General features: G+C 37.5%; 5 protein-coding genes across 7 annotated transcripts; 3 read left to right on the top strand and 2 right to left on the bottom strand.

Annotated features, from left to right (window-relative positions):
* Positions 1-1,368: 1,368 nt before the first annotated feature.
* Positions 1,369-1,949, top strand: LOC145734087 (SOSS complex subunit C). 2 transcript variants are annotated; one of them, XM_081987199.1, is made up of 2 exons: positions 1,369-1,617; positions 1,711-1,949. In XM_081987199.1, exons 1-2 carry the CDS (start codon positions 1,587-1,589, stop codon positions 1,947-1,949), a joined length of 270 nt encoding a protein of 89 aa, XP_081843325.1. In that variant the 5' UTR covers positions 1,369-1,586. The 2 variants fall into 2 exon arrangements, with proteins under 2 accessions (XP_081843325.1, XP_081843324.1); XM_081987198.1 differs by having other exon boundaries at positions 1,375-1,617; positions 1,687-1,949.
* On the top strand, positions 1,947-8,067 carry Mettl5 (Methyltransferase like 5). Of its 2 annotated transcripts, none has more exons than XM_081987195.1 (6): positions 1,947-2,083; positions 2,158-2,369; positions 2,713-2,853; positions 2,914-3,054; positions 6,600-6,758; positions 7,839-8,067. In XM_081987195.1, exons 1-5 carry the CDS (start codon positions 1,949-1,951, stop codon positions 6,622-6,624), a joined length of 654 nt encoding a protein of 217 aa, XP_081843321.1. In that variant the 5' UTR covers positions 1,947-1,948; the 3' UTR covers positions 6,625-6,758; positions 7,839-8,067. The 2 variants fall into 2 exon arrangements, with proteins under 2 accessions (XP_081843321.1, XP_081843322.1); XM_081987196.1 differs by having other exon boundaries at positions 2,914-3,058.
* On the top strand, positions 3,065-6,531 carry LOC145734078 (uncharacterized). Its single transcript, XM_081987180.1, has one exon. The coding sequence runs from the start codon at positions 3,111-3,113 to the stop codon at positions 5,817-5,819; it is 2,709 nt and encodes a 902-aa protein (XP_081843306.1). The 5' UTR covers positions 3,065-3,110; the 3' UTR covers positions 5,820-6,531.
* Aldh7A1 (aldehyde dehydrogenase 7 family member A1) lies at positions 6,524-8,608 on the bottom strand. Its single transcript, XM_081987185.1, has 8 exons — positions 8,354-8,608; positions 8,086-8,302; positions 7,817-8,034; positions 7,544-7,759; positions 7,308-7,487; positions 7,071-7,253; positions 6,810-7,016; positions 6,524-6,750 (listed from the first exon to the last, which is right to left on the bottom strand). The coding sequence occupies exons 1-8, from the start codon at positions 8,534-8,536 to the stop codon at positions 6,538-6,540; spliced, it is 1,617 nt and encodes a 538-aa protein (XP_081843311.1). The 5' UTR covers positions 8,537-8,608; the 3' UTR covers positions 6,524-6,537.
* Positions 8,609-10,736: 2,128 nt separating this feature from the next.
* On the bottom strand, positions 10,737-13,120 carry LOC145734084 (cathepsin L-like peptidase). Its single transcript, XM_081987194.1, has 4 exons — positions 12,954-13,120; positions 12,210-12,314; positions 11,581-11,934; positions 10,737-11,526 (listed from the first exon to the last, which is right to left on the bottom strand). The coding sequence occupies exons 2-4, from the start codon at positions 12,300-12,302 to the stop codon at positions 10,957-10,959; spliced, it is 1,017 nt and encodes a 338-aa protein (XP_081843320.1). The 5' UTR covers positions 12,303-12,314; positions 12,954-13,120; the 3' UTR covers positions 10,737-10,956.
* Positions 13,121-13,354: the final 234 nt, after the last annotated feature.

The raw sequence follows: 13,354 nt of genomic DNA, 5'->3' as shown, positions 1-13,354 counted from the left end.
CATGTCCACATCGACATAGTTGGACCATTGCCATCGTCCAGTGATTTTCGTTATGTGTTAACAATGATGGATCGTTTCACTAGATGGCCCGAAGCAGTTCCAATTAAAGACATGTCAGCAACCACCATTGCATCCACCTTTATTTCTACTTGGATATCGCGTTTTGGTGTACCCAGCAAGATTACTTCGGATAGAGGGAGACAATTTGAATCAAGCTTGTTCAAAGAACTTTCCAGATTCTTGGGTATTCTGCACATCAAAACAACATCATATCATCCTCAAGCAAATGGTTTTATTGAACGTTTTCATAGGACCCTTAAAGCAAGCCTCATTGCAGCCAAGTCGGATCGTTGGACTGAAGTTTTACCAATAACCTTATTGGGTCTTCGAAACATTTTCAAAGAGGACATTGATTGTTCACCAGCTGAGCTTGTTTATGGAACCACTCTTAAACTACCAGGAGAATTTCTAAATTCATCCACTGAACCAGCCAACGAAAATGAGTTGGTCAGCAAACTCAGAGCAACAATGTTAGAACTTCAACCTAGACCAGCATCTGATCATAGCAAGATTAAAACTTTTATCTCCAAGGACCTTTCAAGTTGTTCCCATGTTTTTGTGCGAAATAATGCAGTAAAACCACCTTTGACAGCGCCTTACTCTGGACCCCATCGTGTTATCTCCAGAAGTGACAAGTTCTTCAAGATTGACCTTGGCAATCGTAGTGACAACATCACAATAGACCGCCTAAAGCCCGCCTATCTGCCAGATGATTTCCAGATCCAGTCCGAACATTCGTATGCGCGCCTTGAAGAAGTTCGAAAATCTCCCGCAACGTTGCCAGCTAAGACAAGGAAAACAGTTCGTTTCGCGACTTTGTCGCTGGACGGGGGGTACTGTGGCGACACTGTCAGCAGTGTCAGCCGGCAAGAAGCAAAAAGAAGAATAGGACGCAAGGACCTGACTTCAGGGCGATGACGAGACACTTTAACTCAGGATTACAACACAAGATGGACGATTCTTGCTCAATGCTTACGTTTTTCGATCTCAATCATTTTCTAGTTAGTTCCTACAAAAATCTGTTATATTTGATTCTACATTGAATTCGAAGGGATTCAATAAAGTGGAGTGTTAAGTTGGTGAAGATTATTATTTTCCTTCTCCTTCTATGACACCCTTCAACGTTTACAGAAATGACGTGTACCAGTTTGGTAAAACAATTCATGAAACTAATATCACGTGTCCGTAAGGGGTATCTCGCTTAGTCAAGTCACGTGATACTAGGTCTATTGGATCACCTCATTTTATCGTAAAACTTACAAGAATGACACAGTGACAAGTGACAACACTGACAACGTGACAACAATTCACTTCACATTTGTTTTTTTTATTGATGAGGTTCATGCTTTTGATGTTGGTCCTTTGATCCAATTAGATCGATTATTTTATATATTTTCAATGCTTTTATTGTTTTGGTAGTTCGGCATTCAGTGAATATTCTAAAAAGCGATATTCCAAACTTACTTGACTGTACTTTTTGTCACAAAGGACAAGATCAGTCCTCAACTAATGTATATCTTATTTTGATGGCGTTTCCCCAATCTAACGTCCAAAGAGGTAAGTTTTCCTTGTTTATACTTACAATCCAACCGAGTTCAAATACAATATAAGCTAGTTATGTTTCAGAATTAGCCAGAAGTAAAATTTTAGAAGAACTTCAAAACCAAAAGAAACAACTATTAAAACAAGGTGCTGCTCCTCAACTCAATTCTGCCCCCTTAACTGTCCCTGTTGGTGTTCAAAACTCTGATGGACATCCAATGAACTTTCATCAACAGAGAGCAGCTTTGCAAACTGCCCATGCCCAGTCTATGGGATCATTTATTTCACAGGACTCTTTGTTTGGAAATTTGATTCTACCTGTGTTACCTCGTTTTGATCAAAAGTAATGTTTCCATGTTTAAAATTACGCAAAATTGAGGAGCGGTTACAGTGTATTGATGAGTTTAGAAGTCCTAAAGTTAAATTGGAACAATATGTTACACCCTCACATTTAGCAACTCACATGTTATATACTATTCAGGTAATCAAAGTGATGGGTTTAAGTTAAGAATTATTGAGAGGATAGTAATTTCTCACTGATTTGATTTGTTTCAGTCCCAGTATGGTGACTTGGATGGTAAGTTAGTGGCCGATCTTGGATGCGGTTGTGGTGCACTATCAATTGGAGCAGCAGTTTTGAATGCTTGTTTAGTTATTGGTTTTGAGATTGATGAAGATGCTTTAGATGTTTTTAAAGAAAATGTTGAGGACCATGAGTTATCCAATGTTGATGCCATTCTAAGTGACATTCAGAATATTCCAGAAAGGTGTTTATTTTTTTGTGTATGAAGCTCTAAATACTTTAATTATAACAAATTGTAAAAACTTATTTTTAAAAATATTGTGTACTCAATTTATTAATTTACACATTATAGGTTAGAGGGTAGGTGTTTCTACTCTAATATAATCTGAAATAAAATATCAAATCAATAAATAATCACAAATCACAGATAGTAAAAAAGTCAAACATGCTTTAAATTATTCTAAATAGTCAAGATTAATATTTTACCTGTTACATGTATATCTTTGCTTTCTTGTTATTAGCATGTGTCTGAGAACAGACATTCAGAGAAAAAACTGTACACAAAATGAGATTTAAATTTTTTTTAGATTCCATAAAAAATTTGACACTGTTCTTATGAATCCCCCATTTGGTACTAAAAACAATGACGGTATTGACATGAAATTCTTGGAAACTGCACTGAAACTTTCTAATAATGCTGTCTATTCACTGCATAAAACTAGTACTAGGTGTGTTTTTGCTTTTTGTAATATTACAGTGAGAGTATTTGGGTGTTATTTATTTTACAGAAACCACGTGTTGAAATACGCAGAATCTCTTGGAGCAACAGGAGAAGTCCTGGCAGAACTACGTTACAACTTACCAGCAACATACAAGTTTCATAAAAAGAGTACTGTAGATGTGGAAGTGGACTTTTATAGATTTGTGGTGTAGGTAATTATAAGTAGTATTATTAGCACTAGTAATTGTTCAATAACTTTTGAAAATGAGTCGAGAATTTACGCGCGATCATTGCAAAATAGCTTTAGCTAAAATCCTGCAGACAATTGGGTGGCACTCTGTTAACACCACACCTTTGGAAGTTTTAACTGACATATTGTCTAGTTACATTTCGCAAATTGCTAAACTTACTAATGACTATGCTAATGAGTTTGGGCAAACTGAGCCCAACTTGGACCACTTGGGCCTGGCTTTTCAGGAGTTGGGTGTTAATTTGGGGGAACTGGAAGAGTACGTTACGTACGTCAATTTTGTTCCTCCAGCACAGCCTGTACCCAAATACCCTCTTCAGAAGGAAAGCAACTTAAATTTTCTTAAACCGGGGAGTAAAGAGGTGGTCACTAGACCGGTGCACATCAATGAACATTTACCACCAATGTATCCGTTGCTGGAAGAGCAAAATGACCAACCGGCTGATGTTGCTTCTTCAATTAAAGAAGAACCAGAACCTAAATTAGATTCCCATCAATTTAAAAAACCCGCAGACGTGAGTCCGGACTTTAAAAGACTGAAACGGGAAGATGAAGGTGGACGGCCAACTCGTGAAATTAGCAGTGTTATGATGACTACTTCTGGGTTTTTATCGCCGGCTCGTGAAGGTAAACTCCCAGAAGCTAAAGCTCCAGCCCCTCCTCCAGAACCTCCAAGACCACCATCTCCCAATCCACCAGTGCCTGAATTAGTCCCTGTCAGCAAGAAAAAACCAGAAAAGAAAAAGGAGAAATTAGCTAAAGAACAGCAGAAGTCATTCTCGGATGAAAAACCTCCTAAAAAGATCAACAACATGAAAGACATTCTTAGAATAAAACGAGCGTCAGCTGTGGCGGCTAATGCAGCGGCAGCCGCTGCCGCCGCCAGTAGCATACCAGGAATGCTACCACATGGTCTAAGAATGCAGCCAGTACATCCTAAACAAAGTTTCATGCCCCCATTTCCTGCACCTGACATGAAAATGCCTCCTTTGATTGCGCATTCCCCTAAACCTCAAGTGGTTAGACCTAGCAATTTCAATAGAGCCCTGGCAGCCGCAAAAGCGAAAACTGAGAAACTTAACACCACCATTACTCCAATTCCCATAAAATCTGAACCAAAATTTCAACCTACTCACCATCAAGTGGACAAGCTTGTGGCTGAACCGGATAGGAAGAAAATTAACATTCTGAAGAAGATTTCTAATGTTAAAGATAAACACGAGAAGGCTAAATCTAACGCTAATGCTCAGTTAATGCAGCAAACACATGACATAGTAAACAAAATTAATTTGTCCAGTGATATTACGATTGAACCCATTCACCCTTCTGTTCATCATAATACGGGACCTAAAAGAGAACCGTACTTTGATGACGGATCTCCACCTGGAACGCCCCCAACGCCCAGAACTCCAGAGATTGTTACGCACAGTCCTCCGTTTGCGACGAAGGAAAAAAGAAAGCGCAAAGAAAAGCCTGACAAACCACCCAAACCTAAAAAACCCCGCAAGCAGCAGCACTTCCCCCATCCCCACTTTTTAGAACCAGACATGCTTGATATGGCAATGGGTCGTCCTAAAACACCCGATGCTCATCTGTTTAGAAAGAATCCGGCGTTTCAACCATTACACGTCCCACCTACTCCAGCAATGCCTCCCTTCCCTTTCTCCATCGCAAGTTTTGGAGGACCTGGTTTAATCCCTTCATTGCCTTTTCCTTTTGCTCCTCCTATTCCCGACTTTGCCGGATTTCAAGCTATCCCACCTAAACCCGAACCCATAGTGCCAAAAGTATCTCCCAAACCTAAGGAAGTTGTTAAACCCGAGCCTGCTGAAGTTGTGACTTTACCTTCAACCCCTACATCTTCACGGCATGTGTCTCCACCACCTTCAGAACCACCGGTTGTCAAAAATGAAAAAGAAGATCAATTTTCCCTCTCTGATGAAGCTCCCAAGAAATCCAAGGAGCATAAAAAAGACAAAAAAGAGAAAGATAAGACTAAAAAGAAGAATAAAAAGGACAAAGCTGAAAAGAAAAAACTGAAAGAAGCTAAAAAGGAGAAACTCAAAATGAAAAAGGAGAAAAAGAAAAAGATACCAAAAACCGAGGAGGCTGTCCCAATGACAGAAGCTGCACCAGCTATTCCTAAAATATTGCTCAAAGTCAACTCTCCATCTCCTCGACCAGAAACTCCAGACTCAGCCAAAAAACTAAACATCAAACCAGTAGTCAGAAGAGAATCTCCTTCTCCGGAACGGAAACCGCGCGAACCATCCCCTGGTCTGGCCCAGATATCCGCTTTAGTGATTGGCCCGCCAAAACACAAAAACACCACAGCGCCCTCTTCACCAGCTTCAGAAAAACTTTCACCGGCTGCCGAGTCTACTCCCACAACTCCTACCACACCTAGACCTCCTGGTCGACCTAGAATTCATCCAGTCAAACCGAAACCCGTCTCCAAACCGAAAAAACTCGAGCAACCATTCAAAAAAGTCGATTCGGAGGGTAACGAGGTGTGGATTTGTCCGGCTTGTGGGCAGCAGGACGACGGCCGGCCCATGATTGGTTGTGATGGGTGCGACGCTTGGTATCATTGGGTGTGCGTTGGTATTCAGGTGCCACCCGATGAAAACGAAAATTGGTATTGTAAACCTTGTTTAGCGAAGAAGAACGAAGATTTACAAGATAAGAAAAAGAAACGAAAAAAGAAGGAAAAGGTCCATTAAGTTTGTTAATATTTCAGTTTGTTTTTATATTAAGGTGGTTTAAATCTGTAGTGTGATTTCAAGATGTAAATATTTTTTAGTTTATCTAGTATATTGTACATATGTGACCAGTTGATTTAACTCCATTTCAAAAAATGTAATTAATGGTTAAGGCAGTGACAGTTAAATATTTTAGGCTTTGAAAAATTATAATACATAAAGAATAATAATTATTTTTCTGTTAAAAAGGACTAGTCTGTCAATTTTTTAAACTTTTGCCCTGATATTCATTGATTACTTTGACTGATCATGTAAAACATGTTGCATCATACAATATATTTACTTACTTAAATTAATTCGTCGAAAGTTCCATAATTTCAGATATGTATTCTGACTACTATATTTATAAAGTTGTAGATTTAAACAATAATTATAATGAAACATGTACATATTTAATAGCGTGTCAATTCTAAATAGGATTAGTACATTATTACGATGACTTTCGGCGTCGAAATAAACTTGTAAATATCCATTGTGTATATACAGAGAGTTATCTAATGTTAAGAGGTGTTTCTATTGTATAAGTTGCGCAACTTTTTGATTTATTCATAAATAAACTTATTCTCTATATTATCCTCTCCAACAGGGACTGTTTTACACATTATTAATTATTGTTATATATTTATTAGTATTTTAATATTGTGGAATAAATAATAACGTGTGTATTAAAAAATCTGGTTTATTCGAATTTAATTCCCTGTGCCAACGGCAACTCTTTAGAGTAATTTATGGTGATTGTAGATCTGCGCATGTACTGCTTCCATGAATCACTTCCCGACTCCCGTCCTCCTCCAGTATGTTTTTCACCACCAAATGCTCCTCCAATTTCCGCTCCGGATGTTGGAATGTTCACGTTTACTATACCGCAATCGGAACCTTTTGGACCAATCCACTACATTGGTAAGTAATATTTCAGTATTTGTTTTTTTTTATTTCAGTTTATAAACTTACGTTAAATATGTTGGCAATGTTTTGAGTAAAAATACTGGACGACAGGCCTTGAGGCACTTCGTTGTTCCAGGAAATTGCTTCTTCTACACTAGAAGCTTTTAGAACATATAAAATAGGCGCAAAACATTCGTTATGGACTAATTCGCTTTTATGACTGATACCAGTTATGATTGTGGGTTCTACAAAGTAGCCTGCTCGGTCAATTACCTAAAAAAATATTAGTTTTACTTGCATTCAATGAAATACTTCCTAGAATAAAACCTTTCCTCCTAATTCGATAGTACCTCCTTCTTCCCTAATGAGATCTATAGTCTTTTTGTAATTGTCTACTGAAGTTTGGCTGTGCAGAGGTCCAATAAGAACATTATCTTCCAAAGCGTCTCCAATACGATTGATCACTTGTTTATAAGCAGTTTTCAGCTTTTCCAAAACCTCATCGTACACCTTATTAATGTTTTTTTAGTCGTTTGAAGCATTTTAAAACTTTCTGACAAAAACCTTTTCGTGTATTATCAGTCTTCTGGTTGTAGTGCATCTCTGTCCTGAAGTGCCTATACAAGCAAACAATGTGGCAGGAATGACCATTTTCAAATCCGCATCTTCAGCCACAATAAGAGCGTTATTACCTCCTAACTCCAATAGAGATTTGCCAAATCTTTTCTGAACCTCCAAGCTCACCTGGAAATTTTATAAATTACTTCCAGAAAATTGGTAATGTAATTATACAGTCTTACTAGCTTTCCTACTTGACAGCTTCCGGTAAAAGACAGTAACTTAATTCTCTCATCAGCTGCTAAAGCTTTTCCAATATCAGCCCCACCGCAGCATAACGCCGCCACTGCTCCTGGCAGATTGTTTTTCTCAAGGACTGCAGCCAATATTTTGGTTGTTGCTATGGAGATCAGTGGCGTAGTTTCTGAACCTTTCCATAGTACTGTGTCACCGCACACCTATACTTTGCATTATATTAATCCTTAATAGAAATACTTTTGTCAGTTATTTATTACCATAGCAATTGCACTGTTCCAGCCATAAACTGCAACTGGAAAATTGAAGGCTGAAATTACCCCGATTGTCCCCAAAGGGTTCCAGTTTTCTAGTAAGACATGCCCTGGTCTTTCTGAAGGCAAAATTGAGCCCGCAAGCATCCTGGATAGTCCTACAGCATAATCGCAAATGTCAACATATTCCTGCACTTCCCCTTTACCTTCCGGTAAAATTTTTCCTACAAAACAGGCATTAAAAAAATCACTAAAAATTAGAGTTATTTTATTACCCATTTCTAGGGAAACCAACTGAGCAAGGGGTACCAGTTTAGCTCTCAAAGCGTCCCCAATCTGTCTAACAATTTCCCCACGTTTAGGCGCAGGAACATCAGCCCATATTTCCCAAGCTTTTTCCGTAGCTTGAACGCAAGCCTCGTAGTCTGCTATAGAGCCTTCTTTGACTTCCGCAATGACTTGTCCATTGCTCGGACATATTGACTGAATGACCTGAAAATTGTGTGTTAACACCCTGAAAATAATAACAAAGTTTGAGTGTACCTTGCCTGAACCTTTCCAAGCACCGTCGTAAGCTCCATAATTACTTTCTGTTATCCCCAACTCGGTTAGAAAGGAATATTTTTGCTGGTTAACCAAATAATCGGCTTTAGACGACATAGCGCGTACAGTTATTATCAGTTTCTGTTTACCTGAACCCAGTAAAAGATTTCTTATCACAGACATTTGTTTTTGTATAAATGTAGCAGCGCTTGCTATAGCAGACTTATTTAATAATGTGATATTTCGATGGATTTATTGCAGATGATCATATTATTTATTTGTTCCACTGGAAGAAAAACAGATTTATCAGCTAGAGATAAGCTTCGCATTATACTGGGTGGCTTTCACAACAAAAGACATTTTTATTATTAATTGATTTTAGACTGACGTAAAATACTTATTTACATGTTTAGTGTGGAAAGTGGTTCTTTTTTGCATGATAGATGGGAAGATTTTTCCCATCTGTGTAAATTACCGGTAAAATAAATATTTTGCTTTACCAGCAAAACTTGACCGGTAAATGACAAGTACTGGGTTTGGGGTATGTTATTGGATAGAAAATTAAAATTTAATGGAGACTTCAAAAATGTGCTTAAAACAGTCATTTTCTTATACCAAGTGGGTTTTGCAGGTGATTTTGTCCCTGACTGTCCTTTTAAACTGTGTTTCTGGCAGATCAAACTTTAACAGCGCTTTTCTTAGTAACAACAAAATTTTGTAGTGATTTTTCAAGGTTACTGCAAAGGAAATTTAATGAAGATTCCAAAAATGTCCTTAAAACAGTCTTTTTCTTACTCCAAGTAGATTTTACAGGCGATTATGTCCCTGACTGCCCTTTCAAACTGTGTTTCTGTTAGTTCAAATTTTCACACCACTTTTCTCCCTGACTGTACCCAATTTTTAGTATTTTTTCATGTCATTGGATAGGAAATTTAATGAGGATTCCAAAAATGTGCTTAAAGCCACCATTTCCTTACTCGAAGTAGGTTTTACAGGCGATTTTGTCCTTTCAAACTGTGTTTCTGTTAGTTCAAACTTTGAGACCGCTTTTCTCCCTGACTGTACCCAATTTTCAGTATTTTTTCATGTCATTGGATAGGAAATTTAATGAGGATTCCAAAAATGTGCTCATAACCGTAATTTTCTTACTCCAAGTAGGTTTTACAGGTGATTATGTCCCTGACTGTCCTTTTAAACTGTGTTTCTGGCAGATCAAACTTTAACAGCGCTTTTCTTAGTAACAACAAAATTTTGTAGTGATTTTTCAAGGTTACTGCAAAGGAAATTTAATGAAGATTCCAAAAACGTCCTTAAAACAGTCTTTTTCTTACTCCAAGTAGATTTTACAGGCGATTATGTCCCTGACTGCCCTTTCAAACTGTGTTTCTGTTAGTTAAAATTTTCACACCGCTTTTCTCCCTGACTGTACCCAATTTTCAGTATTTTTTCATGTCATTGGATAGGAAATTTAATGAGGATTCCAAAAATGTGCTTAAAGCCGTCATTTTCTTACTCGAAGTAGGTTTTACAGGCGATTTTGTCCTTGACTGTCCTTTCAAACTGTGTTTCTGTTAGTTCAAATTTTCACACCGCTTTTCTCCCTGACTGTACCCAATTTTTAGTATTTTTTCATGTCATTGGATAGGAAATTTAATGAGGATTCCAAAAATGTGCTTAAAACCGTCATTTTCTTACTCGAAGTAGGTTTTACAGGCGATTTTGTCCTTGACTGTCCTTTCAAACTGTGTTTCTGTTAGTTCAAACTTTGAGACCGCTTTTCTCCCTGACTGTACCCATTTTTTAGTATTTTTTCATGTCATTGGATAGGAAATTTAATGAGGATTCCAAAAATGTGCTTAAAACCGTCATTTTCTTACTCGAAGTAGGTTTTACAGGCGATTTTGTCCTTGACTGTCCTTTCAAACTGTGTTTCTGTTAGTTCAAACTTTGAGACCGCTTTTCTCCCTGACTGTACCCAATTTTGTAGTATTTTTTTATGTCATTGGATAGAAAATTTAATGGGGATTCCAAAAATGTGCTTAAAACCGTCATTTTCTTACTCGAAGCAGGTTTTACAAGCGATTTTGTCCTTGACTGTCCTTTCAAACTGTGTTTCTGTTAGTTCAAACTTTGAGACCGCTTTTCTCCCTGACTGTACCCAATTTTGTAGTATTTTTTTATGTCATTGGATAGAAAATTTAATGGGGATTCCAAAAATGTGCTTAAAACCGTAATTTTCTTACTCCAAGTAGGTTTTACAGGCGATTATGTCCCTGACTGTCCTTTCAAACTGTGTTTCTGATAGTTCAAAATGTTGAAACAATTGTCAATAAAATTCAATTCTTGTGTATTGAAAACAGTGTTTTTTAGTGAGTGAGTCGTAAATATTTAGTAGGTTTATTGATTCAAATAAAAAACTACAAAACACTTCAGTACTGCATTCTATATAAAAAAAAACACGTAAAATAAACTTAAAAAAAAACTAAATCTAAATTCAAACATTAAGAGATTCCACGTTTCTACCCAACTCTACCAATAATAATCACAATAAGGGTTTGTTCTTAAAATAGAGAGCTGCAACTGATAACATTGAACTAACACACTTAAACTAAAGGATAACTGGCTTGAGTGGCAACGCCACACTGGTTTTCCTGATTCCTGGCCATTTTAATGTAACCTTCCATTCCCCAGCTGGGTCCCCACGAATTTTTGACTAACCAGTAATCTTGACCGGTCTGTTCGTCGGTACCGTAACCGACCACCAAAACGCCATGGTCCAATTCTTTTGAGCTACATTCAGGGTCGGAGTAAACTCCGCTTGAATAGAGCTGGAACGATTCGTGACTAGCGTCGATGGCGACGGAAACCGGTCCTACAGTGGCTACGGCAGCCTTTAATTGATCTTCATTTTCAGATTCGATATCAACAAAGCCTTTGTCGGTAGCTCCGATGGCTTTACGGGCGAAATGGCACTTTTCATCTTCAGCTTTGTAAGGGTAAGCTTGTTCCGTGTCAATGCCACCGTTGGCTTTGATGTAACGGAAAGCGTTGTCCATCAATCCACCATTGCACCCGTTGTTGCCGTATTTCGTCGAGCAGTCTACAAGGTTTTGTTCGCTGAGAGATACTAGTTTTTTGGTTTTGCGGAAGTGTTGTCCTTCTAAAGCTCCAGTCTGTAAAAAAAATGTTTTTATTGTCTAATATTTTCCATTTAGATAACCACTTACAGCACTGAAGCTCCAGCAAGATCCACAGTGTCCCTGATCTTTGACGGGCGTAACGGCTCCTAATTTTCTCCAATCGACAGAGTCAGGCAATTGTACGTTTGCGGGCGGAACGAAACTCACGGCGTCACTGGATTCTCCACTTCCCAAACCGTTCTTCGACTTGTTGAATCCGTTAAGCTGAGAAACGAATTCGTGGTGCAACAAGTCGGCGTACTTGTTCAGACCAAGCTTGTAGGTGACCAGACCTTGTTCATACAGTTTGTTGTGTTTGGCCACTTTGTGGGAGTTGTCCATGAAGATTTTCATTCGAAAACGTTCCTCCGTTTCGCTTTCATATTTTTTCTTGTGCTGAGTCTAAATTGAGAAAGTTGTGTTGATTAGTCTATGAGAGAACAGTACTAGTAACTTAAATATGTTTTCAATTTAACAACTTATATTGTGGGTCTTGCAAAATCACATATACAAAACACAGCACAGAAGCCAAGATAACAATAATCATAGCAAATGATCATCAACCGACACAAAAACCTTTGACCTTTTGATAAAGCAAACACGGGACTTAATTTGATATGAATATTTCAACTCAATAGTAACTGGCATTAAAATAATAACAATGAAATCAAAATTACCTTAAATGCTCCCCATTGTTCACTGACTAGCTCGAAAAAGGACACAGCTTGGCAGCTAATAACTACAGTTGCTAAAATAAGTAGCAGTCTCATTGTGGATTATATCTGTAACAAAAAAACAAATGTGACTGTTCTAGGAAGTAGTTTCAATTACTGTATGAATAATCTCCAGTCCAGTAATGCAAGTATACCCAAAGGACTGAATAAACTATGGTGATTAACTCCTATTTATCACAGTTCTCTGATATAAGGGCAGCTGTGGTATGGATTTCAATTTAGATAAGGGTACTGTAGGATAATGCAGTAGACACAACAACAGTTGACTTGTATAATGTATATATTTTTGTAAGTAGAAACATTGGTATATATTAAAGGTAATAATTTAAAAGTGACCTAGTTTGATAAATTAGTTAGGTAAACACCTTGTGAAACACAAAACATTGCATATTAAAGTCTTATTTGATTTAGGGCTGGTACTTTGGTTGGTCAGTTTTTGTCTTTTTTATAGAAATTATCCTAAGAATAAAATTATCTGGAGGTGAAAGAACAAGTTCTTAATGGAAAGGTGTTATATTAGGTGGAAAAAGCCTTTTATAACATCTGAAGAAAATAGCATGATGCAATATAAAGAAAACTAATTTTTGATCTCTAAATACTAAAGTTAAATCCCAAGTAATGTTCTATAAATTATGAAGATCATAAACAAGTCTTTAATACAATTTAAAAAACTAAAAATTGTCTTACCTCTTTGGGATGGTTGCAGCTACCACTACCAGTACCACTTAGCAAATGGTCACAGAACTCAAATGCTGCGCAAATAAAGCAATTGCTAGACTGTTGATAAACGCACAAAATTGATAAACAACAAAGAGTATGTTTGCCTTGGCCTTGTTGTGGCCTTTTTCAAAATCAAAACAAAGAAATCCTTTGTGTTTATAGAATCACATGACCCCCAGCAATGTTGCCACATGCTTTAAATGTCAGGCGCCTTAGTTCGATTAAAACAGTGTTGCCGCAGTCAAGTTTTTAATGATATTCTGATTATGATCCAGTGTGGATCCAGTAATAAATGATAATTCAATTACTAGTATAAAGGAGAAGAATCAAGTATTGCGATAAAATAAATTAAATCTACAACCAGAGAG

This window comes from Ips typographus, linkage group LG9, assembly GCF_016097725.1.
Source record: "Ips typographus isolate SLU linkage group LG9, UJ_Ityp_2.0, whole genome shotgun sequence".
In the NCBI taxonomy this organism is placed as follows: domain Eukaryota; kingdom Metazoa; phylum Arthropoda; class Insecta; order Coleoptera; family Curculionidae; genus Ips; species Ips typographus.
This window is presented reverse-complemented; position numbering and strand designations above follow the sequence as displayed.

What these genes read in the sequence shown, in the direction of transcription:
- LOC145734087 (XM_081987198.1), top strand. Translation starts at nt 1,587, where the DNA reads ATGGCGTTTCCCCAATCTAACGTCCAAAGAG. An exon ending in CCAATCTAACGTCCAAAGAG is followed by an intron (nt 1,618 to 1,686) that starts GTAAGTTTTCCT and finishes GTTATGTTTCAG; the next exon opens with AATTAGCCAGAAGTAAAATT.
- LOC145734084 (XM_081987194.1), bottom strand. Translation starts at nt 12,302, where the DNA reads ATGAGACTGCTACTTATTTTAGCAACTGTAGTTATTAGCTGCCAAGCT. An exon ending in AACAATGGGGAGCATTTAAG is followed by an intron (nt 11,935 to 12,209) that starts GTAATTTTGATT and finishes TTCTCAATTTAG; the next exon opens with ACTCAGCACAAGAAAAAATA. An exon ending in CTTGCTGGAGCTTCAGTGCT is followed by an intron (nt 11,527 to 11,580) that starts GTAAGTGGTTAT and finishes TTTTTTTTACAG; the next exon opens with ACTGGAGCTTTAGAAGGACA.
- Aldh7A1 (XM_081987185.1), bottom strand. Translation starts at nt 8,536, where the DNA reads ATGTCTGTGATAAGAAATCTTTTACTGGGTTCAGGTAAACAGAAACTG. An exon ending in GACTGATAATACACGAAAAG is followed by an intron (nt 7,254 to 7,307) that starts GTTTTTGTCAGA and finishes AACATTAATAAG; the next exon opens with GTGTACGATGAGGTTTTGGA. An exon ending in CTATCGAATTAGGAGGAAAG is followed by an intron (nt 7,017 to 7,070) that starts GTTTTATTCTAG and finishes ATATTTTTTTAG; the next exon opens with GTAATTGACCGAGCAGGCTA.
- LOC145734078 (XM_081987180.1), top strand. Translation starts at nt 3,111, where the DNA reads ATGAGTCGAGAATTTACGCGCGATCATTGCAAAATAGCTTTAGCTAAA.
- Mettl5 (XM_081987195.1), top strand. Translation starts at nt 1,949, where the DNA reads ATGTTTCCATGTTTAAAATTACGCAAAATTGAGGAGCGGTTACAGTGT. An exon ending in ACATGTTATATACTATTCAG is followed by an intron (nt 2,084 to 2,157) that starts GTAATCAAAGTG and finishes GATTTGTTTCAG; the next exon opens with TCCCAGTATGGTGACTTGGA. An exon ending in GACTTTTATAGATTTGTGGT is followed by an intron (nt 3,055 to 6,599) that starts GTAGGTAATTAT and finishes TGGTGATTGTAG; the next exon opens with ATCTGCGCATGTACTGCTTC.